Below are 25,760 nucleotides of genomic sequence, written 5' to 3'. Positions count from 1 at the left end.
AGAACACCTCAATTACTGGGGAGCGCTTGAAGTTCCTGAACCTGTACTCCCTGGAACGCAGGCGGGAGAGATACATGATTATATACACCTGGAAAATCCAAGAAGGACTAGTACTGAACTTGCACACGAAAATCACTCACAACAAAAGCAAAAGACTCGGCAGATGATGCAACATCCCCCCAATGAAAAGCAAGGGTGTCACTAGCACATTAAGAGACAATACGATAAGTGTCAGGGGCCCAAGACTGTTCAACTGCCTCCCAGCATACATAAGGGGAATTACCAGTAGACCCCTGGCTATCTTCAAGCAGGCACTGGACAAGCACCTAATGTTGGTACCTGACCAGCCGGGCTGTGGCTCGTATGTTGGATTGCGTGCAGCCGGCAGTAACAGCCTGGTTGATCAGGCTCTGATCCACCATGAGGCTTGGTCACAGACCGGGCCGTGGGGGCGTTGACCCCCGGAACTTTCTCCAGGTAAACTGCAGGTCCAGGTAATTCCAGACACCCAAAAATATTAACGAAAAATACATTTTATAGAGAATAACTATAGTTTTGCATACAGAAAACAATGAGAAACAAATATATAACACTATTTTTGATGGATAAATGAACATTTAAATCACTTTTACTTTTACTGAAGACTCTTGTTGGCATATTCCTTATGAGATCCTCATGCAACTGCCTTGCCTTTTTGCAAATTATTGTTTTCCCAACACTATCTCCCACTAACTGTTTTTCATTGATTCACACCAACAACAACTTTTCAGCATCTTCGATTGTTTGCCATCACAACCACCCACCACCACCATCACTACCACCCTCTACCACCATCACTACCACCCTCTACCACCATCACTACCACCCTTTACCACAATCACTACCACCCTGTACCCTTGTAGAGGGTGGTAGTGATATTTCTCCACAAAACTTTGCGGAGTATTGCTCACTGAACAAGTGACAGAGGCAGACTGAGTCATGTATGTGTGAGTGGCCGGACGGATCTAATATGGATGATTTCCTAGCGGAGGTATGAAACCCGGGGTAAAATTTTGCCAAAAAAAAGTGGTCAAAATCTGAATTGTATGATATCCGCAGCAGACAAAATCTGGGGTTGCACCATACATATATACAGTAGGCTTCAAAAATATGCACATACATAAAAGAAAAAATATAATGAGAACATTCATCATAAAGTAGTTTTAAAAATCAAGTACTGAAAGTTTTGTGTTACAGTAGACTCTCATTTAACAGTAGTTTTGTTCATGAAAATGCTGTGTTAGGTAAGACCGTGTTAGATGAACTGAAGAACTTTTGGAAAAATAGGGTTACATTCCTGGGCGCCTAAAAACCAAACAACTTTTTTTTATACCAACAGATCTTACAAAAATGAAAGTAAATATGTAATTTAGTTCATTGTTGTGATGTATTATGTTGCTTTCAGTGCTTAAGATTACAAATGCAACAGAAATAATAGTACAGTGGACCCCCGCATACCGTACGCATCGCATACCGTTCAATCTGCATACCGCTCGCTTTTATCGCAAAAATTTTGCCTCGCATACCGCCCAAAAACCCGCTCACCGCTCTTCGTCCGAGATGCGTCCAATGTGCGCCCTTAGCCAGCCTCACATGTGCCGCCGGTGGCATTGTTTACCAGCCAGCCTCCGAGGTAACATCCAAGCATACAATCGGAACATTTCGTATTATTACAGTGTTTTTGGTGATTTTTTCTGGAAAATAAGTGACCATGGGCCCCAAGAAAGCTTCTAGTGCCAACCCTACAGCAATAAGGGTGAGAATTACTATAGAGATGAAGAAAAAGATCATTGATAAGTATGAAAGTGGAGTGCGTGTCTCCGAGCTGGCCAGGTTGTATAATAAACCCCAATCAACCATCGCTACTATTGGTGGTACAGCTGCTGCTGCTGTTGTACCACCGTCAGCTGCTGCTTCTGCTGTAGTACCGTCTGCTGCTGCTGTAGCATCGTCTGCTGCTGCTGTAGCATCGTCTGCTGCTGCTGTAGCACTGTCAGCTGCTGCTGCTGTTGTACCACCGTCAGCTGCTGCTGCTGCTGCTGTAGTACCGTCTGCTGCTGCTGTAGTACCATCTGCTGCTGCTGTAGTATCGTCTGCTGCTGCTGCTGTAGCACCGTTGTTGGTGTGGCTTATTGAGAATACCAAGAAACAATTAACCCCAGAGGATTTGCCACCCAGGATTACCCAAAAAAGCCAGTGTCATCGAAGACTGTCTAACTTATTTCCATTGGGGTCCTTAATCTTGTCTCCCAGGATGCATCCCACACCAGTCGACTAACACCCAGGTGAACAGGGAAAAATGCCTGGAACTAGTGCTCATATTGGTGAATTTAAAGCCAGCAAAGGTTGGTTTGAGAGATTTAAGAATCGTAGTGGCATACACAATGTGATAAGGCCTGTTCTGGAAGAAAATGCCAAACAGGACCTACAGTACTCAGGAGGAAAAGGCACTCCCAGGACACAGTGTCTCATCAGTCATTGCTGCATCTTCAATAAAGGTAAGTGTCATTTATTCTTCATTTAGTAGAGTAGTACATGCACAATATATATTGTGCATGTACTACTCTATTATTGTGCATGTATCCTTCTCTTTGTGTGTAGGAAAATGTATATTTCATGTGGTAAAAATTTTTTTTTCATACTTTTGGGTGTCTTGCACGGATTAATTTGATTTCCATTATTTCTTATGGGGAAAATTCATTTGCATACCGATCATTTCGCATAACAATCAGCCCTCTTGCACGGATTAAAGTCGCTATGCGGGGGTCCACTGTATTTCTTACCTTAAGTTGTGCATGTTGGTGTCTGTGGATGATTGTGGAAAGTTATGCTATGGCCCTACTTGGCTGAGGTGGATGGTAGAGGTTGTACTCGAGTGTGCATCAATTCTGTAATAGATTTCTGTTCTATTTTACCCTACAGTACATTATACAACTGATGGTAAGGCATCACCTGCTCTAGACACCATTTCAGGGTCCTCTTCAGTGAAAAAGTCAGTAAATTGGTCAAGTCAGTAAGTTAGTCAAATCAGTAAGTCAGTTAATTCAGTAAGTCAGGTCAGTAAGTCAGTCCGTCATTTCAGTAATTCAGTCAAAGTCAGTTAAGTTAGTCAATTCAGTAACAGTCAGTCAATTCAGTCAGTAAGTCAGTCAAGTCAGTAAGCCAGTCAAGTCAGTAATACAGTCAGAAAGTTAGTCATCACAAACTCATATTTACCTCATTCTTATGTGCACAAAGTGAAGCTTCATTATGGCCATAGGCTATCTCTTGTCTAATACAGTGGACCCTCAGTTATCGGCCGTAATCCATTCCAGAAGGTTGGCCTAAATCCGGAAAGGTCAAAAACCAAAATAATATTTCCCATAAGAATTAATGTAGATCCAATTAATCCATTTCAGACACCCAAAAATATTAACAAAAATTATATTTTTTAAAGATTAACTATACTTCTCTGATTGAACTGAGGCTTCGCAGGCCCCCTTCTTTGACAGAACTGAAGGAGCATTGGTACTCTTCAGTTGAACTGAAGGGGCACTGGCACCCCAAAGAAGGGCCTCTCCCTGGCCATCCCTAAGGGATGGACAGGGAAAGGCTGGACATCGTGCTGTTAACAGCTAAGTACCAATTGCTATATGTTGTTTCATGCAGGAAAATGTACCTATCTAACCAGTTCTCCACAGAAGATGTCATGTCATATTAACACTCCCCTGTTAAGAGGAAAGTGATGTTAACCCTGAGTTTAGTAGCTTTGAGATGGATGTGGCCATGACAGCCAGGAAGTTGATGGGGTGGGTATTGAGAACTTTCAAAACAAGGGAAATAATGCCGATGGCGACACTCTTCATATCATAATAATGTTGGTAGAATTACCGACAATATATAAGGTAAAAGGACACAAGTGCAACTAATGTGACATTTTATTGTGGCAACGCTTCGCTCTCCAGGAGCTTTGTCAAGCCGTTACAAACAGTTCATGGACACAGAGGGTATATATAGGCTCAGAGTGAGGTGCAATACTAGTGGTAGTAGTAGTAGTGATATAAGTTGTAGTAGTAGTAGTAATACAATATGGTACAACAATTAACTCGCACCTGAGTAAAAGGATATACAAGCTATTACTTGGGTAACAAAAATAGGTAAGACAAATATAGACTGAATAGAGAAGGCCTGTTTCAGTGTTCATTCTCTGTAATGTGCTTTGTGTAGTATTAACAGGAGAGACTATGTGATGGCAGGGTTTACTGTTGTCAGGAGGATTCTTGCTAAGACTTCAGAGATGGTGAAGTTACCTTTGTTTTGTTTAATTGTATTAGAAACAGCTATTAGTGAAGATTCAAGGCACTTGCGTCTGCGGAAATTAGTTTCTTTGATCACTAATTGGGCGTCCCTGAATTTCATGAGATGACTGGTGGAATTTCGGTGTTGCACACAGGCGTTGTTCAAGTTATCATTCCTACATGCGTAAATGTGTTCATTGAGGCAGGTGTCGAGGTTTCTTGCTGTTTCACCTACATAAATCTTGTCGCAGCATCCACAGGGTGTAGTGTAAATCCCTGCATTGACTGGTTCGTGGTGCTTTGATTTTGTCCTGGTTAGATCCTTTATTGAAGTGCTGGAAGCGATGGTGACTCTGGTGTTAGCTTGTGAAAGTACTTTAGAAACGTTCAGTGCAACCTGGCTGTTGGGAAGAACATAACTTTGTTGGGAGTGGTGTTGGTGCATGGAGAATTAATGATCTGAAGAGCTCTTGCAGTCTTTGATGAAAAAGGAAGGAAAATGTAAGTCAGTTAATGTTTGGTGAATGTATGTACATTCCTCGTCAAGAAACTCAGGACTACAAATTCGGTATGCTCTTAGGTAAAACCCGATGATGATGCCTCTTTTGGTCTTAGTATCTTGACTGGAATAGGTTTCCGATAAACTTGAAATCTTAGGTTGTTGTCTACTTTGTGAATGAGGATGTCGAGGAAAGGTAGTTTGTCATTGGACTATTCTTCTAGTGTAAACTGGATCGCCGGTTCAACTGCGTTGAGCCTTGCCTGAAGATTCCGTACATTAAAACATTTGGGAGTTATTACAAGGACGTCGTCCACATAATGTAAGTAAGTGATGCTTGAAGGGATGATGTTGGCGAAGTGTTCGGACTCTAGGTGTTCCATGTACAAGTTGGCTAGGACGGCACTGATGGGGGACCCCATTCCCATGCCGTAGGTTTGTTTGTAGAGCCTGTTATTAAAAGAAAAACAGTTGAAATTAACACAGAGTTCAATCAAGTTCAATCAAGTCAACAAAATCTCCGGGAGGTAGAGGAAGATTAAGGTCCTGAATGACTTTGTGTTGTAGAACCTCGATGGCTTTTGTGGTAGGTACTTTTGTGAAGAGGGAAGTCACGTCCAAACTGCTTAGTTTCTTGTTATGGATGGAGAGGTTTTGGATGTGGTTGAGAAGGTCGCCTGAATGTTTAAGATGAGCAGGATTGATGGTTCCCAGAAGGCAGGAAAGATGTTTGGCAAGAACTCCGGCTAGTTTGTGTGGTGCACTGCCTATACCTGACATGATTGGTCTGAGAGGAATACAGTGGACCCTTGCCTTACGATATTAATCCATTCCTGAGAGCTCATCGTATGCTGAAATTATCGTAAGGCAAATTAATTTTTCCCATAAGAAATAATGGAAATCAAATTAATCCGTTCCTGAAACCCCAAAGTATGAAAAAAAAATTTTTTTACCACTTGAAATATTAATTTTAATACACACAAACTGAAGAAGACATGCACAGTTAATACTCTACTAAGAATAGAATACATGACACTTACCTTTATTGAAGATCTGGTGATGATTGATGGGATGGGAGGAGGGGAGAGTGTGGAAGTTGTTATTGTTTAGAAGGGGAATCCCCTTCCATTGAGGTATCAAGTCCTTTTCCGGGGTTACTTCCCTTCTTCTTTTAATGCCACTAGGACTAGCTTGAGAGTCACTGGACCTCTGTTGTACAACATATCTGTCCATAGAGCTCTGTACATCTCGTTTCTTTGTGATTTGTCTAAAGTGGTTTACAACATTGTCATTGTAATAGTCACCAGCACAGCTTGCAATAGCTATGTGAGGGTGATTTTCATCCATAAAGGTTTGCACTTCAAGCCACTTTGCACACATTTCCTTAATCTTTGAAGTAGACAACTTCTTCAATTTCTCTCTCCCCTCCTCCAAAGCAGTTTCCTCAGGTGTGGCCTCTTGCTGTTGAAGATGATCTTGCAGCTCATCAGTGGTTAGTTCTTCATTGTTCTCCTCCAACTCTTTCACATCCTCCCCAGTAACCTCCAACCCCAAGGAATTCCCCAATGCCACAATTGATTCCACAACTGGCATAGGCTTCTCAGGGTTAGCCTCAAACCCTTCAAAATCCCTTTTGTCTACACATTCTGGCCACAGTTTCTTCCAAGCAGAGCTCAAGGTCCTCTTAGTCACTCCCTCCCAAGCCTTACCTATAAGGTTTACACAACTGAGGATACTAAAGTGATCTTTCCAAAACTCTCTTAGAGTCAATCGAGTGTCTGAGGTCACTTCAAAGCACTTTTGAAACATAGCTTTTGTGTAGAGTTTTTTGAAGTTTGAAATGACCTGCTGGTCCATGGGCTGCAGGAGAGGAGTGGTATTAGGAGGCAAAAACTTGACCTTAATGAAGCTCATGTCCTCAGAAAGTTGGTCTGCCAATGACCAGGAGCATTGTCTAATACCAGGAGGCACTTAAGGTCCAATTTATTTTCCAGGAGGTAATTTTTCACAGTGGGGGGCAAATGCATGGTGTAACCAGTCATAGAAAAAGTCCCTAGTGAGCCATGCCTTACTGTTTGACCTCCACAGCACACACAAATTAGCCTTGAGGACATTGTTTTGCCTGAACACTCTGGGAGTTTCAGAGTGATACACCAGTTAAGGCTTCACTTTGCAATCACCACTAGCATCAGCACACATCAAGAGAGTAAGCCTGTCTTTCATAGGCTTATGTCCTGGGAGTGCCTCTTCCTCCTGAGTAATGTAGGTCCTGCTTGGCATTTTCTTCCAAAACAGGCCTGTTTCGTCACAATTAAACACTTGTTCAGGTTTCAGTCCTTCACTGTCTATGTACTCCTTGAATTCCTGCACTTATTTTTCAGCCGCTTTGTGGTCCAAACTGGCAGCCTCACCATGCCTTATCACACTATGTATGCCACTACGATTCTTAAATCTCTCAAACCAACCTTTGCTGGCCTTAAATTCACCCACATCACCACTAATTGCTGGCATTTTTTTAATTAAATTGTCATGCAACTTCCTAGCCTTTTCACATATAATCGCTTGAGAGATGCTATCTCCTGCTTTCTGTTTTTCGTTTATCCACACCAATAACAGTCTCTCAACATCTTCTATCACTTGCGATCTCAGTTTCGAAAGCATAGTTGCACCTTTGGCAAGAACAGCTTCCTTGATTGCCGTTTTCTTGGCCACAATAGTAGCAATGGTTGATTGGGGTTTTGTGTAGTACAACCTGGCCAGCTCGGAGACATGCACTCCACTTTCATACTTAGCAATGATCTCTTTCTTCATATCCAGAGTAATTCTTACCCTTTTTGCTGTAGGGTTGGCACTAGAAGCTTTCTTGGGGCCCATGGTGACTTATTTTGCAGGTGCAATCACTACAAACGCTGTGATAATATGAAATGTTCCGATTGTATGTTTGAATGGGACCGCGGTGGCTGGCTGGCTTGTAAACACTGGCACCCACAGGACAAGTGAGGCGCGCTCAGGCCACAAGTGGACGCGTCTCGAACGGAACGAATAGCGTTGGTCGGGTTTTTAGCGCTAGTCGAGGCAAAATTTTTGCGTTAAAATGTGTCGCTAGTCGGATTTAACGTTAGACGATGTCAACGTTGGTCGAGGGTCCACTGTACATGTACTATTATTATTATTATAATGATAGAGCTTCAGTTCTCTAAATTCATAATAATAATTATTATAATAATGATAGAGCTTCAGTTCCCTAAATTAATAATAATAATAATAGTAATAGTAATAATAATAATAATAATAATAATGCATAATTCGTATGTAATAATTCAGATTGCTTCTGCTAGTTGGCACAGCTGATCAGCATGTGAGGGAAAAGTAGGCGTAAGTGGGGTTAAGGTTGTTCAGACAACCAGGAACCATTAGCGAGTTACGTCGCGCACCCCCCCCCCTCTGGCGGGCTGGGGCGAAACTAGTTCTTGGTGTCTGATTTGTTCAAATTTCTACTCCTGGTAATATTGACCTTACCTAGTGTGGGTTGAAGTTTTGAGAGTCACTTCACCTCCACTCTTCTCCTAATCAGGTAGGGTGATCTACCAGGAGTATTACTGTTTGTTCCTTTCTTTTGTTTGCTGGTTACCAGTAATGATTTTGGCATTTATCATTCTTTTCCATTCTTAAATGTTATATTATCATGACCATTGGTAACCAGTTATTTTTTCTTATTACCAGCTCTGTTCCTGGCGTGGTCATCCAGGATAGACGCCGATAAAGGAGCAAGACATTTGTTAATGAGACTTATTAACATTATTGGACTACTACTGGCCCTTACCTGTTCTACTTGTGGTGCTCCATCCAAGTGGTAGGAGATTCCAAAACATCGGACTATCACCATCCGCCCAGGATAACCTACATCAATAATATCAGAAGATCTATCCAGGGCCTTACCTACTCCTGCCCAACTACAAGAACCGAAGGCCATTTTTTTTTATTATATTTAAATTTTAAGTAAAATCCTCAAAAATCATTATTCTTATTTTTCCTAGTCGTTTCTTTATTTATTTATTTTTCCATTAGTTTCTTTTGTTCAAATGGAAGGCGTTCCACTGACAATGGCGACCTTGCCAGGATCCGACTCTTGAAGCAACATCGTCCTGATGGTTCAACTGGTTGTGAGTATAACATTTAAGATAGAAAAGGGTGAGTTAGTTGAGGTGTCAAGTCATTACTGGTAACCTGGTTGACTTACCGTTGTTTGGTTCTAAGGTTCGGTTTAGAAGTTTACCTATTTGTTGGACCTGGGGAACTTTGATAACCCCTCCTGTGTGAACTGTGCGTATTTTGCTTAGTGAAGGCTATTGAGCCCACAAGCGTATCTTCCAGGGAGAAATATTTATTTCATTTTCTACTTTGGGAAGTTTAAAGTGTGCGGACTGTGTCCCTCTTTTGTAACAGACGTTCCTGTTAGTTTTAATTAAGACAGTTGAAGTTGGGTGCGTAATATTTCTTTATACAAGATGGATTCTTTAGATTTCTGGTTGAAAGCTGGAAAGGAAATGGGATTTACTGGACAAAGCCTTGATAATTACATTACTGCTAAAATGGCTATTGAAGAGAAAAAGGAACAGGAAAAAGAACAGGAAAGACTAGCTCGAGAGGAGAAAAAGGAACAGGAAAGACTAGCTCGAGAAAAGAAAGAGGAACAGGAAAGACTAGCTCGAGAAGAGAAAAAGGAACAGGAAAGACTAGCTCGGGAAGAGAAAAAGGAACAGGAAAGACTAGCTCGAGAAGAGAAAAAGGAACAGGAAAGACTAGCTCGGGAGGATAAAATCGAACAGGAAAGGATAGCTAGAGAAGATAGAGTTCAGGCAAGAGAGGTAGCCTTCAAAATGAAGGAAATTGAGTTAGAACAATCAAGGTTGGAATTAGAAGCCAAGAAGATAGAACTATCCAAGCAGAAAATAGAGGAAGGGGTACTAGAATACCCTTCCCAAGAACCTAATATTAGGATGCCACAAATACCACCTTTCTCAGAACAAGATGACATAGCGGCATATATTACTCGATTCGAGAGTACTGCTACTCTCTGTGACTGGCCATCAGATTCTTGGGCTACTAGGCTTGGCTTACTACTGTCAGGTTCAGCATTAAACGTCTATTCCACTCTACCCTCTGATGTTATTTCTAGTTATAGCCTGCTGAAGAAAGCTATACTTCAGGCTTTCAAAAAAACTACTCATCATTACAGGTCGGAGTTTAGACACATTAAAATAACTCCTAATCAAAATTATATGCAATTCTTGACAACACTTTTCAGATTATTTGATTCGTGGATTGATAGTGCTGAGGTTGACCACGATTTTGAATCTTTACGAGACCTGATGGTAAGAGATCAATTCCTTTCTTCTGTAAACTCTGACTTACGAATATTCATTAAAGAATGAAACGTTCATACGGCTGCGGAAATGGCACAAGCTGCTGATATATATGCGTGCGCTCATAATAACTACCCTAACGAGCGTAGCAGATATAAGCCTGTTGTGCCTAAGCAATCTGAGGGATCCAAACCCTCCGTACCGAAGAATTCCACGGCCTTCACAGTAAAGTGTTTCAACTGTAATGAGTGGGGTCATAGACGGCCCGACTGTCCTAGAAAAAAAGGTGAAAATGTCGGTAAATGTTTCACTGAATCAAACATAAACGCACCTTTTAGTGAAGGTACAGTCAATGGCATGAATGTGTCAACCATTCTTAGAGACACTGGATGTTCCTGTATTGTTATCTCGAGTAAGCTTTTCCCTAACCTAGATTCTTCACGTTATAAGTCCACTAAATTAACTGACTATTTAGGAAGAAGCGATTCTTTTCCAACAGTCAGATGTTTTGTTAGGTGCAAATGGTTCTCAGGATGGGTAGATGCCGTAGTTGCCCCGATAACCTCGTGTTCTGTTTTGGTTGGGAACATACAAGGGGCTACTTTCCCATCTGAGAAGGACTGTTTGGAATTTGGAGTTTCCAAGGAAGGGTTGGAACCTAGTATCTCTGTTTCTTCACAGATAGTTCCAGATGAGATTCAGTTCGATAACTTAAATCAGAGAGCTGATGGTTACAAAACTCCGGTAACACCTTTAGTAAGTCAGTCACTTAAACTGGACAACGCAGACACCAGTGGAAAACTACGTGTGGCGCAATCTTTTCAACAACTAGACACAATTAACGTCCTTACCAGAGCTCAGTCTAAGGTAAAACCTATCCACCCATTAGTTCTTTCCAAAGGAAAGCCAATTGAGCTGTCTCACATAGATTTAGAGGGTCTTCAAAAGACTTGTCCTTCCTTAGAGGAATCTCGGAAGTTAGCTTTAAATGGCAAGGTGATACAGAGAAAGAAATTTTCTTACAAGTTTGAGTTCAAACACGATCTTTTGTACAAAACTATAGTGTCTGCGGACAAACCCAATGACGTTGGTCGAAGCCTGTTAGTCATTCCGCAGGATTGCCGGGAAACTATTTTAAAGATTTCTCATGACTTACCAGTCTCTGGCCATTTTTCACATAGGAAGACCTATAATAAAATCAAGGACCTATATTTCTGGCCTAGTATGTCCTCTGACATCTATAAGTACTGCAGATCATGTCACGTATGTCAACTTTCCACGCAAAAGGGTAGAACTATGAGAGTTCCTTTGGTAAATATGCCAATTTTCTCAGTCCCTTTTGCAAGAATTGCAGTAGATATAGTTGACCCTCGTTCATCAGGTCATAAATATATTTTAACTTTGACTATGCGTCCAGCTGCCCAAAGAAGAAAGATATTCCACTGTGGATAAAGAATGTTATGCTTGAAACAGATCACAAGCCACTGATGTACTTGGATGGGCTCTGGCTATTCAGCCCTATAAGTTTAAAGTCGTTTATATTTCTGGCTCTGAAAACCACTTTTCAGATTGGCTGAGCCGAGGTTGTATTTAGTTCTTTTCCCTCTGTTTGTTGACTTATTGACTCCGTCCATAAGTTTAGGAAGGGGGTATTGTGAGGGAAAAGTAGGCGTAAGTGGGGTTAAGGTTGTTCAGACAACCAGGAACCATTAGCGAGTTACGTCGCGCACCCCCCCCACCTCTGGCGGGCTGGGGCGAAACTAGTTCTTGGTGTCTGATTTGTTCAAATTTCTGCTCCTGGTAATATTGACCTTACCTAGTGTGGGTTGAAGTTTTGAGAGTCACTTCACCTCCACTCTTCTCCTAATCAGGTAGGGTGATCTACCAGGAGTATTACTGTTTGTTCCTTTCTTTTGTTTGCTGGTTACCAGTAATGATTTTGGCATTTATCATTCTTTTCCATTCTTAAATGTTATATTATCATGACCATTGGTAACCAGTTATTTTTTCTTATTACCAGCTCTGTTCCTGGCGTGGTCATCCAGGATAGACGCCAGATAAAGGAGCAAGACATTTGTTAATGAGACTTATTAACATTATTGGACTACTACTGGCCCTTACCTGTTCTACTTGTGGTGCTCCATCCAAGTGGTAGGAGATTCCAAAACATCGGACTATCACCATCCGCCCAGGATAACCTACATCAATAATATCAGAAGATCTATCCAGGGCCTTACCTACTCCTGCCCAACTACAAGAACCGAAGGCCATTTTTTTTTATTATATTTAAATTTTAAGTAAAATCCTCAAAAATCATTATTCTTATTTTTCCTAGTCATTTATTTATTTATTTTTCCATTAGTTTCTTTTGTTCAGATGGAAGGCGTTCCACTGACACAGCAGTAAACATGTTTACATCCCTGTGGGGAGCAGTTCTCTTGTGCTTGTTTGCATTTTTTTAGTCATTTGGCCAAATTTCTTTTATCTAACCATGGGTCCTAGTGATCTAATGTAGTTAGCCTCAAAAATACTCCATTTTCTCTTACAGTAAGAACATGGGATGATACTATAGTCAAATTGGAACAGAAATGGCTGATGCTTCTGCCACTGCCACTTCCTCTGCCTCTTCCTCTGCCACCATATTATGGCCTATTTTATTCATTATAGAATACATATCATGTTTCTGTGCTAATTATATTGTTTATTATGTCATATTAGATGAATTGTGATAGATAAATAAGCCGTTAAGTTGATAATAGCGTCATATTCAAGTATTTTTCTCGTCTCTCCAGAGTGCAGGAGCGAATTAATGGCTTTTCAGTTAATTTAAATGAGGAAAATTAATTTGATATACGAGTAAATTGAGTTACGAGCTAGCTCCTGGAACAGATTAAACTCGTAAGCCAAGGTTCCACTGTATTTATATTGTTTAGTATGTCATAATAGATGAATTTTTATGCTAGATAAATAAACCATATATCTGATATTAGTGTCATATTGAAGGACTATCTTGTCCTGTCTCCTAACACAATTCCTAACATAGGCCAGAATCAATCTTCATAGGCCAGAAACAGACCTCTCTGGAACACTTTTTTAAGTGACAGGTCCAGTGACTCTCAAGCTGGTCCTAGTGGCATTAAAAAACAAAGGGACGTAACCCAGGATAAGGACTTAGTACCTGAAGGCTTTATGGAAGGGGATTCCCCTTTCAAACAGTTGTAAACTCCTCCATCCTCTCCCCTCCTCCCATCTTCCATACATCACCATGTCTTCAATTAAGGTAAGTGTGATGTTATTATTGCTTTATTCTTCATATATCATTGTTTTCTGTGTAGGTAAATGTATATTTCATGTAGAAAACATTTTTTTTAATACTTGGGTGTCTGAAACGGATTCATTGGATATACATTATTTCTTATGGGGAAAATTAATTTGTAAATCATCAGATTCGGGTTTAGTCACTCTCTCTGGAATGGATTAATTATGAAAACCGGGGATCCACTGTATTACTATAGTATTATGTGCGAGATAAATGGTTTTGAAAACCGACAGCTTGAAGAATTGAGACATGTATGCAACATATGGGAATCTTTATTGAAGAAACGTTTCACCAGGCTGAGAGACTGATTACCTCAACTCCTCCTCTCCTTATACCTTCCTGCTTTGTATTGGACTGATGAAGCCACTGTGTGGCGAAACGTTTCTTCAGTAAAGATTCCCATATGTTGCGTAAGTGTCTCAATTCTTCATAGTATTACATATTATTATAAGTACAGTGGAACCTCTTCTTACGAGTTTAATACGTTCCATGACCCATGGATTTGCTTGTTGGCAGAGTCAGTTTTCCTCATTTAAATTAATTGAAATGGAATTAATTCGTTCCAGTGGAATTCCAGGCACGAGAAAATACTTAAATTTTTTCCCTAATATCAACCCTACAGCTTATTTATCTATCACAGTTCATGTAATATGACACAGTAAACAATATTAATAGCATAGAAACATGATATATACACTAGAATGAATAAAATACATGCCATTAGGTATGTGGCTAGTGGTGGTGACATCAGCCATTGTTGTCGGGGTTTATAGGGCCATTCCTGCTCCTGACTACATGTGTAGAGAACCTAGGGTAACCCAAAAAAGTCAGAGTGACTTGTAAGTGCTACACTCTTAATGGTACACTTAATTGCTACACTCTTAATGCTAAACTTAATTGCTACACTGTTGATGCTTCACTTTGCCACTGCTGCTTCATGTTGTCTGCCACTGCTACCTCATGATGTCTGCCACAGCTGCTTCATGTTGTCTGCCACTGCTTCTTCATGTTGTCTGCCACTGTTGCTTCATATTGTCTGTCACTGCTGCTTCATGTTGTCTGTCACTGCTGCTTCATGTTGTCTGCCACTGCTACCTCATGTTGTCTGCCACTGCTACCTCATGATGTCTGCCACTGCTGCTTCATGTTGTCTGCCACTGCTACCTCATGATGTCTGCCGCTGTTGCTTCATGTTGTCTTTCACTGCTGCTTCATTTTGTCACTGCTACTTCATGTTGTCTGTCACTGCTGTTTCATGTTGTCTGTCACTGCTGCTTCATGTTGTCTGCCACTGCTACCTCATGTTGTCTGCCACTGCTACCTCATGTTGTCTGCCACTGCTACCTCATGATGTCTGCAACTGCTGCTTCATGTTTGCCACTGCTACCTCATGATGTCTGCCACTGTTGCTTCATGTTGTCTGTCACTGCTGCTTCATGTTGTCTGCCACTGCTACCTCATGATGTCTACCACTGATGTCGCCAAAGAATCAAACATTTCTGCTATTTTGAGCTCAGTTTCAAGGTACTTTTCATCGTGAAACCAATTAAAATCATATTTATTTTTGTAGTATATCTTCCATTCTATCACATGAGACCAAATAAAGCGAGAATACAACCATACAAACCATATGAAAATATACCGCCAAGGGGAGGCTAATGGCTGAGAAGTGAATTCCATTATTTATGGTCCGATTTCTTTCATTTTTGGTATGCGTTAAGAAGCATCTTTTCATCATACATTGTCCAAGTTTCAATAAGATAGTCTAACAAACAACTGATATCCAATTCCCTAGATCAAGAGCAAGAGCCCCTTCACCAGTGTCAATTAACCTACCTTGAGGCCCGCTCGCATCTGGAAATTTTGCTCTCGTCTGAAAGCAAAATATCGACCGAGCAGCTGCTCTTATCTGGAAAAACTTGCACGTGGATGCACTCGTAAGTAGAGGTTCCACTGCATTATTATTATTACGTACAGCGGACCCTCGGGTAATGGCATTAATCTGTTTCAGAGAGCTTGCCTTTAACCAATTTTGTCGTTAGCCGAATTAATTTTCCCCATAAGAATTAATGGAAATCCAATTAATCCATTTCAGGCGCCCAAAAGTATTAACAATAAAAATTTTTTTTTTAAAGATTAACCCTTTGACTGTCACAAGCCCATTTCTGAAACTCATTCTATGTCGCAAAATTTTTGGAAAAAAAAAATTATTTTTTCTTATGAAATGATAGAGAATCTTTTCCTGATGTAATGAAACCAAAAGTATGAAATTTAATAGAAAACTTAGGGAATTACACTCCCGTGAAGTTAGCGATCTCAGCGATATATACTCATCGGCGATTTTGCCGACTTTGAGCCCTATTTTCAGCCAGTTCCATTGTTCCAGTCGACCAAACTCATAGCTATTTCTTTAGAACTCCATTTTTTCTATCAATTGTGTACAAGAAACTGCCCATTTACAGATGTCAACTACCCAATAAAGTGGTCAGTAAGACACATGTGCAACATCTGGGTATCTTTATTGTAGACGTTTCGCCATCCAGTGGCTTTATCAATACAAATTCTAGGACATAACTTGAAGACAGTAGAACTATGTACAGAAGATGAGGTAATCAGTCCCTCAACCTAGGAGTAGGTGCGAAGAGCACCATAGTCGTGGAGATTCCAGAATCTCCACGACTATGGTGCTCTTCGCACCTACTCCTAGGTTGAGGGACTGATTACCTCATCTTCTGTACATAGTTCTACTGTCTTCAAGTTATGTCCTAGAATTTGTATTGATAAAGCCACTGGATGGCGAAACGTCTACAATAAAGATACCCAGATGTTGCACATGTGTCTTACTCTCATCTTGTCGGTATTATATACCATTTCGTACACAAAGTGGTCAGTATTTGGCAATTTGACCAATTTCACGCAATTTGAAAAGGATGCCAATTTCAAAATAGGGTCCAGAATAAACAATGCAGACATTCTTGGCACTAAAATAACATATCCTCTCTTCATTAGTCACATCTCCAGGCCCCTCTTATATTACTCTTACTTTCTGTTTTGATTTTTTATTCACACAAAAAATAGAAGATTTATTGTTATGCAGACTACTGCATTATTGTAAAAATGGTATAAATAATATCAGTGCACTAGTGAAAGAATATTAGACTCCCCAGTTGACGTGTATTGGACGTGTGGTGTGATTTGCTGACTCTTGAACATTGGTAAAAATCGAACATTTCCGCTACTTTGAGCTCAATTTCATGGTCGTTTTCATCGTGAAACCAATCAAAATAATTTCTATTTCTGTATTTTTTTCCATTCTATCAAATAAGACCAAGAAAACGAGAATACAACTAGAAATACTATATGAAATACACCTCATGGTCGGTGTATTAATCCTAAAACACGGTCAGAGTTTTTTTTTCTCTTGCACTGCGTGCTGCAGGATTTTTTTTTATACAGTGCACACTGACCACACAGACCCATTCTCTCACATGTGGGCCTACCAGCTTTCTCCTGCTTGATTTGAAGCCACTAGAATTGAGTATATATACGTTCGAAACACTGGCTCGTAAGACTTATATATATGGCCGAAACAGTCAAAGGGTTAAATATAGATATTCATACAGAAAGCAATGACAAATAAATATAAAGCACTAATAAAATGGATAAATGAACATTTAACCCTTTCAGGGTCAGCAGGCCCTCTCCCAGACTTGTTCTCAGGGTCACCCAAATTCAAGAAAAAAAAAAAAATTCTCATGAAAAGATAGAGAATCTTTTCCCGATCATAATGACACCAAAAATATGAAATTTGATGGAAAACTTAAGGAATTATGCTCTTGCGAAGTTAGCCGTCTCGACTATGTTTACGCATCGGCGATTTTGCCTACTTTGAGCCCTATTTTCGGCCATTTCCATTGTACTAGTCGACAAAAATCATAACTATTTTGCTAGAACTCCATTTTTTCTATCGAATGAGTACAAGAAACCACCCATTTACTGATTTCAACTATCCAATACAGTGGTCAGAATTTAGCAATTTTGCCAATTTCACACACATTTCAAAAGATGCCAATTTCCAAATAGGGTCCAGAATAAACAAGAAAGACATTCCTGGCACTAAAATAACATTTCCTCTGTTCATTAGTCACGCCCCCATGCCCCTCTTACATTCTTTTGCTTTCCACTTTGAATTTTTATTCTCACAAACAATAGAAGATTTACTGTTATGCAGACCACTGCATTAGTGTAGAAATGGTATAAATAATATCGGCGCACTTGTGAAAGAATGTTAGACTCACCAGTTGACGTGTATTGGACGCTTTGCATGATTTGTTTACTTTTGAACTTTGGTAAAAATCGAACATTTCTGCTACTTTGAGCTCAATTTCAAGGTACTTTTCATTGTAAAACCAGTCAATCGTCTCAATTTCTGTAATATGTTTTCCATTCTATAAAATGAGACCAGGAAAACTAGAATACAACAATAAATACCATACGAAAATACAGTGCAAAGTCGCTGTTTTAACCCTTTCAGGGTCCAAGGCCAAAATCTGAAGTCACGCACCAGTGTCCAAGAAATTTTGAAAAAAAAAAAAAATTATTTTTTCTTACAGAATTAAAGAGCATATTTTTGTGAAGGTAATAAAACAAAAAAATTAGAATCTGATCAGTACTTACCGAGATACAGTGCCAAGAAGTTTGTAGAAAATGATGTGGTGGCGGCAACATCGACGAATTCCACATACGCGTATTATATTATTTTGTTGTTTTAGTTGTTTTTTCTTTTCTTTTCCAATTTTTTTCTATTCCTACTAACATTTGGGGCCTGAGAGACCAATACTGTATATAATTTATATATATAAACTCACTGTATTGAACACAATAACCGCACTAAAGTTATTATCATATTATTGTTTACCACTGTTTATTACAATAAACATGCACAAATATTGTATAATACTAATGTTCTATCATATATTTACATATTTACAATCACTGGACATGGTTTTAGAACTGCTGGAGCTTGTGGAACTCCTTGAAACAAGGCACCATGCACAGAGGCACCTTACATTCCTCACACATAAACCGAGTGTCTTTGCGTCTTTGTTGCCGTCGTTTTGTTTGTGCACAGACAATGCATCTCTTCTGAGCAAATTTCTTTTGAGTTGAAGGAAGCTGTATTATGAAATGATCACCTTCTCTTCTCAAACGCTTGGGTATATTGTGATGAATTCGAGGACCATGTTGTATTGCAGGTGTTGTTACCTGGTACTTCATTATGAGTTGTCTGACAACAGACAAACAAAATTCACCATACGGTGGTCTGTTACCAGTCTTTATTTGGTACATATTATATGCATTCAGCATTGAAATGTCCATGAGATGGAAGAAAAGTTTCATGTACCACTTGTAACTCTTACGAACACAGTCAACAAAACCAATCTGCATGTCACACTTGTCAACCAAGCGCATGTTTTGTGTATAATCAATCACTGTCACTGGTTTTCGAATACGTTCATTAGTCACTCGATCAACTTTGCCACTGTCTTGCATTTCATTACGGTGAATGGTTGTCAACAATGTGACATCTCGTTTGTCATGCCACCGTAATGCCATGATGTCATTGGCAGTAAACACCTGCACGTCATCACCACGAACACCTGCGTTGAGCCTGGGCATATGTTTACGATTAGAACGCACTGTGCCACACACATCTGTCTTGTTCACTCGCATGAAATCACTGAGTAATGGGCTTGTGTACCAGTTATCGGTATATAATGTATGGCCCTTACCAAGATAAGGTGCCATCATGTTTCTCACTACGTCACCTGATATACCCAATAACATCTTGGTATCTTTCAATGTTTTACTACCCGTGTATACAACAATATCCAACACCAGGCCACTGTCACAATCACAGAGTACAAACAATTTTATACCAAAGCGGTTCCTCTTGCTCGGTATATACTGCTTGAATGACAGTCTACCTTTGAACAAAATCAAAGACTCGTCAATTACAAGATTCTTGAATGGATAAAAGTACATCCTGAACTTTTGTTTGAGATACATGAAAACATTTCTAATCTTGTATAACCTGTCACTTCTGTCAGGCCTGGTTTTGTCAGAGAAGTGCAACATACGTAAGAGTAAGATAAACCTGTTCACTGGTATTATTTCACTGAAGGATGGGGTACAAATTAGCCAATCTGTGGACCAGTATGCTTTTATATTATGCTTATAGACGTGAGGCATAAGCATTATTGTTGCAAAAAGCAAATACATTTCTGCAACAGTCGTCTCTTTCCACCTGTGTAGTCTTGACTGTGGTGATAAGATCGTATTTGCCATGGTGTACTGAAAATACTTATTACTTTCCCTGACAATAGTTTCCATCAATGGCTGGTCAAAGAATAATTCAAAGAATTCCAGTTCATTGGCCGTGGTTCCAAGGGGACAGGTAGGTAGAATTCCACTTTGCGAGTCATCAAAGTGGTGAGGGCTGGGAACAAAATTGGGATTTTGCTGCCAATCCCAGATACGGTTTGCTGGTGGATACTGGACATCATAGGCTGGTTGTACGGGTGGTTGTGGCGGGCTGGTGGGTGACGCTCCGCTTTGTCCTTGAACTGACGAGTCAGCAGCGTGGGTTCCCGCGTGGCACAGCGAGTCACGCATGGCGGTGCCACTACCACCACCAGCCCCACTAACACCATCCACTGATGTCTGTGGCCCATCCATGCCAAGTGTAGCCACATCATCCTCACTATCACTACCTAAAACGGGTGTAGGGCCACGGGATGTACTCCGGGATGTACTACGGGATGTACTCCGTCCCCTGGGCATAGCATAGGGTACACTACCCGAGCGCATGCGGCGGCGCACATACCGACGCTTCACTGGTGAATATGTTTCCTCACTATCACTACTCGAATGATCGTCGAGCGCAATAAAATCACAATCCACGTCAGAATCATCGTCATTACTGAAGTCAGAGGCCAGGCCACGGGAAAATATTAGTTTTCTCTTACGTTTAGGAACAACCGACCGTGAGTCACGAGTGCCCACACCAGAGGTAGAAGGTCGAGGATCGTCGGGGTTTTCTGCACTATTATCGATATCCTGGTCATTATTTTCGGTCACTAACTCATCAAAGCCGTAGAATTCGTCTTCATTTCCACTTCCATCAGTGTCAGAACTATCAGACAGGAAGAGGAGAGTCCCAATTTTCCGGGGAGTGAGAGCTGACTTGCGACGAGACATGGTGAACAAGGGTAACTGAGCCGGCGTTCCCACAATGCTATGCAGGCGCCTAGATTTTTTGTTTACGGCGCACACCCACCACGCAGACCCATTCTCTCATATGTAGGCCTATGAGCGCTTTCGCGCTAAATTTGACGGCGCTAGAATTTTGGCGTAGATCTACGGTTTGGACACTCACCGACCAGCCGTAGATCTACGGGACGGACCCTGAAAGGGTTAATCCAAAAACACGGTCAAAGTTTTTTTTTCTCATTATGCACTATGTGCTGCAGGATTTTTTTATATTGTGCACACTGACCACATAGACCCATTCTTTCATATGTAGGACTACCAGCTTTCTCTCACTAGATTTTAGGGTGCTAGAATTTAGGCATACTAGTACGTCAAAAACCCTGATGCGTAAGCCGTACTACTACGGCCGAAACCCTGAAAGGGTTAACATCACACTTATCTTTATTGACTCTTGTTGTATGGAAGACAGGTAGGAGGCGAGAGGAAGGCGAGTTTATTATGCTTCAATATGATGCTAATATCATCTCGATGGCCATAATTTCAAATTTCTAGGGTCGCCACACCAACCTGTTGGTACTGTTTGGTGGCGCTACTTGCTGCATAGGTCATTCCAATTTCTTTTTCTCCATTTATTGTTTTAACCTGCTTACTTTTAGCCCTAGCCATGGTTCCAATGAATAAAAGAAATGCTTCTCATTATGTAAAGCACCGACACAGTACATTATCCATTAAAGATAAGGTGGCTTTGAAGCCTCTGTTGGTTGCCATGAGCTCAGTCTCGTGAAGCAGGAGAATATGCTTTATTATTACGCTAATATCAACACTACAGTTTATTTGCCTATCACAATTGATCTAATATGACATAATAAACAATATAAATAACATAAAACACGTTAAATACTCCAGAATGAATAATATTTGGCATAACACCGAGCAGTTCGACTGAGGTATGAAGAGGATATGGTATACAAATACCATTTTCCTATCCCCGTCTTGGGGGCTTATATTAGAGAAAACGGAGTATAGCACAGGGCTAACTGTGATATACACTCGTACTGCACCATAAACCTGAAACAAAAAAGTTATTTTCTCTATATAGATTATCACACATAGCAACATGTGTGTAGAGAACCTAGGATAACCCAAAAAAAGTCAACGTGGCTTATTTTTTAGTACCTGGCTTGGGTTAGCCATATATGATTTTTGGTAACTATTCAATTCCCAGCCTGGGTAGAAACATTAGGCGTGCTTCTTTACACCTGTTGTCTATGTTTACCCATCAATAAATGGGTACCTGGGTGTTAGCCGACTAGTGTGGGTGTTATCCTGGGACACTGACTTAATTTTCTTGAAATACTCTGCATAACAAGCGGCTTTCTATATAGTAGTATGTCACTGTATACCTTATACCTTATACATGTGCGTGTAGTAAATAAAGATATTATTATTATTATATTATAATTTTCTCAGTTGTTTGTTGGGTTATCTTATTCAAACTTGGGCAATGTATGATGGAAAGATACTTCTTAACATACACCAAAAATGAAAGAAATCAAACCATAAATAGCGGAGTTCACTTCTCAGCCATTAGCGGCCGCTTAGCGGTATATTTTTGTATGGTTTTATGGTTATATTCTCATTTTTTCCGTCTCATTTGATAGAATGAAAGATATATTACAGAAATAGATATGATTTTGACTGCTTTCATGACGAGGAGTACCTTGAAATTGCGCTCACAGTAGCGAAAATGTTCTATTCTTTAGCGAAGCTCAAGAGTAAAGAAATGACATCACCGTCCAATACCTGTCCGCCTGCCAGTCCAAATTCCAATATGTAGTCAAGAATGGGTTGACATTATTTATACAATTATTACAATAATGCAGCAGTCTGCATAACAGTAAATCTTTTATTTTTTGTGAATAAAAATTCCAAATGGTAAGCAAGAGTAATATAAGTGGGGCCTGTAGCCATGACTAATGAACAGAGAAAATGTTATTTTAGTGCCAGGAATGTCTGCATTGTTTATTCTGGATCCTATTTTGAAATTGGCATCTGTTGAAATTTTTGTGAAATCGGCCAAATTGCCAATTTCTGACCACTTTATTGGGTAGTTGAAATAAGTGAATGGGCAGTTTCTTGTACTCAGTTGACAGACTAGAAGTAAATAAGTTTATCCAGGTATTTACAAATACAGTTACATAGATTATCATACATGGCAGTGTATGTATAGAGAACCTAGGATAACCCAGAAAAGTCAGACAAAGTGACTTATTTCCAGTACCTGGCTTGGGCATGCCATATATGATTTTTGGTAAATATTTTTTTTTCTCGCTTGTTTGTTGGGCTATCTCATTGAAACTTGGGCAATGTATGATGGAAAGATGCTTCTTAACGTACAACAAAAATAAAAAAGACGGATGATAAATAAGGGAGTTCACTTCTCAGCCATTAGCCGCCTCTTTGCAGTATATTTTTGTATGGTTTTTATGGTTGTATTCTCATTTTTGTGGGCTCATTTGATAGAATGGAAGATATATTACAGAAATAGACATGATTTTGATTGCTTTCATGACGAAAAGTACCTTGAAATTGAGCTCAAAGTAGTGGAAATGTTCGATTTTTGCCGATGTTCAATGAACTTTGTGTAAGTCAAGTTCTTTAATTTTATTAAGTGTATTCTAACCTAACCACTCAGTAATCCGGCACACTACAGGTCCCAGTGATGCCGGATTTGTGATGGAGGACCTGTATGACATAATAAACAATATTAATTACATAGAAGCATGATATATAATCTAGAATGAATAAAATATTTCATAATGTATGTGAGGAGTAAGTGGTGGTGGTGGTGTTGGGTTTATAAGGGCGACTGAGAGAAGCCATACATGGTGGTGGAGGCGTCAGCAGAAGCCACCACCATTATTCACACTTAAACAATGTATGTAATTTATAAATAAGAAATATTTACATTTCAGTTTATAAATAAGAAATATTTACATTTTAAATTATAAATATGTAAGTAAATAAGTTATTCAGGTATACACAAATACAGTTACATTCATAGTAGCATATGTGTAAAATACCTAGGATAACCTAAAAAAGTCAGTGACTTATTTCCATTGGGGTCCTTTTATATTTACACTTATATTTGCTTCTATACTTACGCTTTTATATTTACTCTTACCTTGGAGGCGGTGTTAGTTTAATTAGTTTGGTGGAAGATACGTCGCAGGCCAGCTATGTATCTTCGTATCGCTGGCTGGCACTATAGCCTTTATGGATACCTGCTGCTTTAGTATCGTACATATCATAGAATCACTGCAGAAGGCACATTATCCCCTCTCTCTTCCTGCTCCACTTTGGTACTTTGCTACAAGTTTTTCTCGAATTCTATTGCGTTTCTTTCCTTCTTTACCACAGGGCTGGCACTAGAAGCTTTCTTTGGGCCCATGGTGGCTTATTTAGCAGTTACAAGCACTAAAAACAATGGAATACAGTGGAACCTCTACTTACGAGTGCATCCACGTGCAAGTTTTTCCAGATACGAGCAACTGATCAGTAGATTTTTTGCTTCCAGACACGAGCAAAATTTCCAGATGCAAGCGGGCCTCAAGGGAGGTTAATTGACACTGGTGAGGGGGCTCTTGCTCTTGATCTAGGGAATTGGATCTCAGTTATTTGTTGGACTATCTTATTGAAACTTGGGCAATGTATGATGAAAAGATGCTTCTTAACCCTTTCAGGGTCCGTCCCGTAGATCTACGGCTTTACGTTGAGTGTCCAAACCGTAGATCTATGCCAAAATTCTAGTGCCGTCAAATTTAGCGCGAAAGCGCTCATAGGCCTACATGTGAGAGAATGGGTCTGCGTGGTGGGTGTGCGCCATAAACAAAAAATCTAGGCGCCCGCATAACATTGTGGGAACGCCGGCTCGGTTACCCTTGTTCACCATGCCTCATCGCAAGTCAGCTCTCACTCCATGGAAAATTGGGACTCTCCTCTTCCTATCTGATAGTTCTGACACTGATGGAAGTGGAAATGAAGATGAATTCTTTGACTTTGATCAGTTAGTGACCAAAAGGAATGACCAGGATATCGATAATAGTGCAGAAATCCCTGACGATCCTCAACCTTCTACCTCTGGTGTGGGCACTCCTCAGTCACGGTCAGTTGTACCTCAGCGCAAGAGAAAACTATTATTTTCGCATGGCCAGGCCTCTGACTTCAGTAATGATGATGATAGTGACGTGGATTGTGATTTTATTGCTCTTGACGATCATTCGAGTAGTGATAGTGAGGAATCATATTCACCAGTGAAGCATCGGTATGTACGCCGCTGCATGCGCTCGGGTAGTGTGCCCTATGCTGTGCCCAGGGGACGGAGTACATCCCGGAGTACATCCTGGAGTACATCCCGTGGCCCTACACCAGGTTTAGATAGTGATAGTGAGGATGATGTGGCTACACTTGGCATGGATAGACCACAGGCATCAGCAGATGGTGGTAGTGGTGATGGTAGTGGCACCGCCATGCGTGACTCACCAGCCCAGGCTGGGACACACGCTGCTGGCTCCTCAGTTCAAGGACAAAGCGGAGCGTCAGCCACCAGCCCACCACAACCACAACCACCCGCACAACCAGCCTATGATGTCCAGTATCCACCAGCAAACCTCGTATCTGGGATTGGCAGCAAAATCCCAATTTTGTTCCCAAGTCCTACCACTTTGATGACTCTCAAAGTGGAATTCTACCTACTTGTCCCCTTGGAATCACGGCCAATGAACTGGAATTCTTTGAATTATTCTTTGACCAGCCATTGATGGAAACTATTGTCAGGGAAAGTAATAAGTATTTTGAGTACACCATGGCAAATACGATCATATCACCACAGTTAAGACTACACCGGTGGAAAGAGACGACTGTTGCAGAAATGTATTTGCTTTTTGCAACAATAATACTTATGCCTCATGTCTATAAGCATAATATAA

General features: G+C 40.4%; 1 protein-coding gene and 1 long non-coding RNA gene across 5 annotated transcripts in view; both read left to right on the top strand.

Annotated features, from left to right (window-relative positions):
- Positions 1-25,760, top strand: part of LOC138853563 (uncharacterized) — a 118,884-nt gene that overhangs the window by 32,748 nt on the left and 60,376 nt on the right. The gene's annotated exons all lie outside the window — the stretch shown is intronic.
- LOC128694039 (zinc finger protein 271-like) overlaps positions 1-25,760 on the top strand; it is a 91,512-nt gene that overhangs the window by 9,684 nt on the left and 56,068 nt on the right. For 2 of the 4 annotated variants that reach the window (XM_070091027.1, XM_070091030.1), the window contains exon 2: positions 8,539-12,497. The exons of the other annotated variants lie outside the window; for them this stretch is intronic. In XM_070091027.1, the coding sequence (XP_069947128.1) occupies positions 10,272-11,633 (1,362 nt within the window). In that variant the 5' untranslated portion in view covers positions 8,539-10,271 and the 3' untranslated portion in view covers positions 11,634-12,497. Of the gene's footprint in view, positions 1-8,538; positions 12,498-25,760 lie in introns of those variants that run through there. 4 annotated transcript variants of the gene reach the window in all.

Source organism: Cherax quadricarinatus, chromosome 33, assembly GCF_038502225.1.
Source record: "Cherax quadricarinatus isolate ZL_2023a chromosome 33, ASM3850222v1, whole genome shotgun sequence".
Classification (NCBI taxonomy): Eukaryota; Metazoa; Arthropoda; class Malacostraca; order Decapoda; family Parastacidae; genus Cherax; species Cherax quadricarinatus.
The sequence above is the reverse complement of the archived record's forward strand: the minus strand, read 5'-3'. Positions and strand labels throughout refer to the sequence as shown.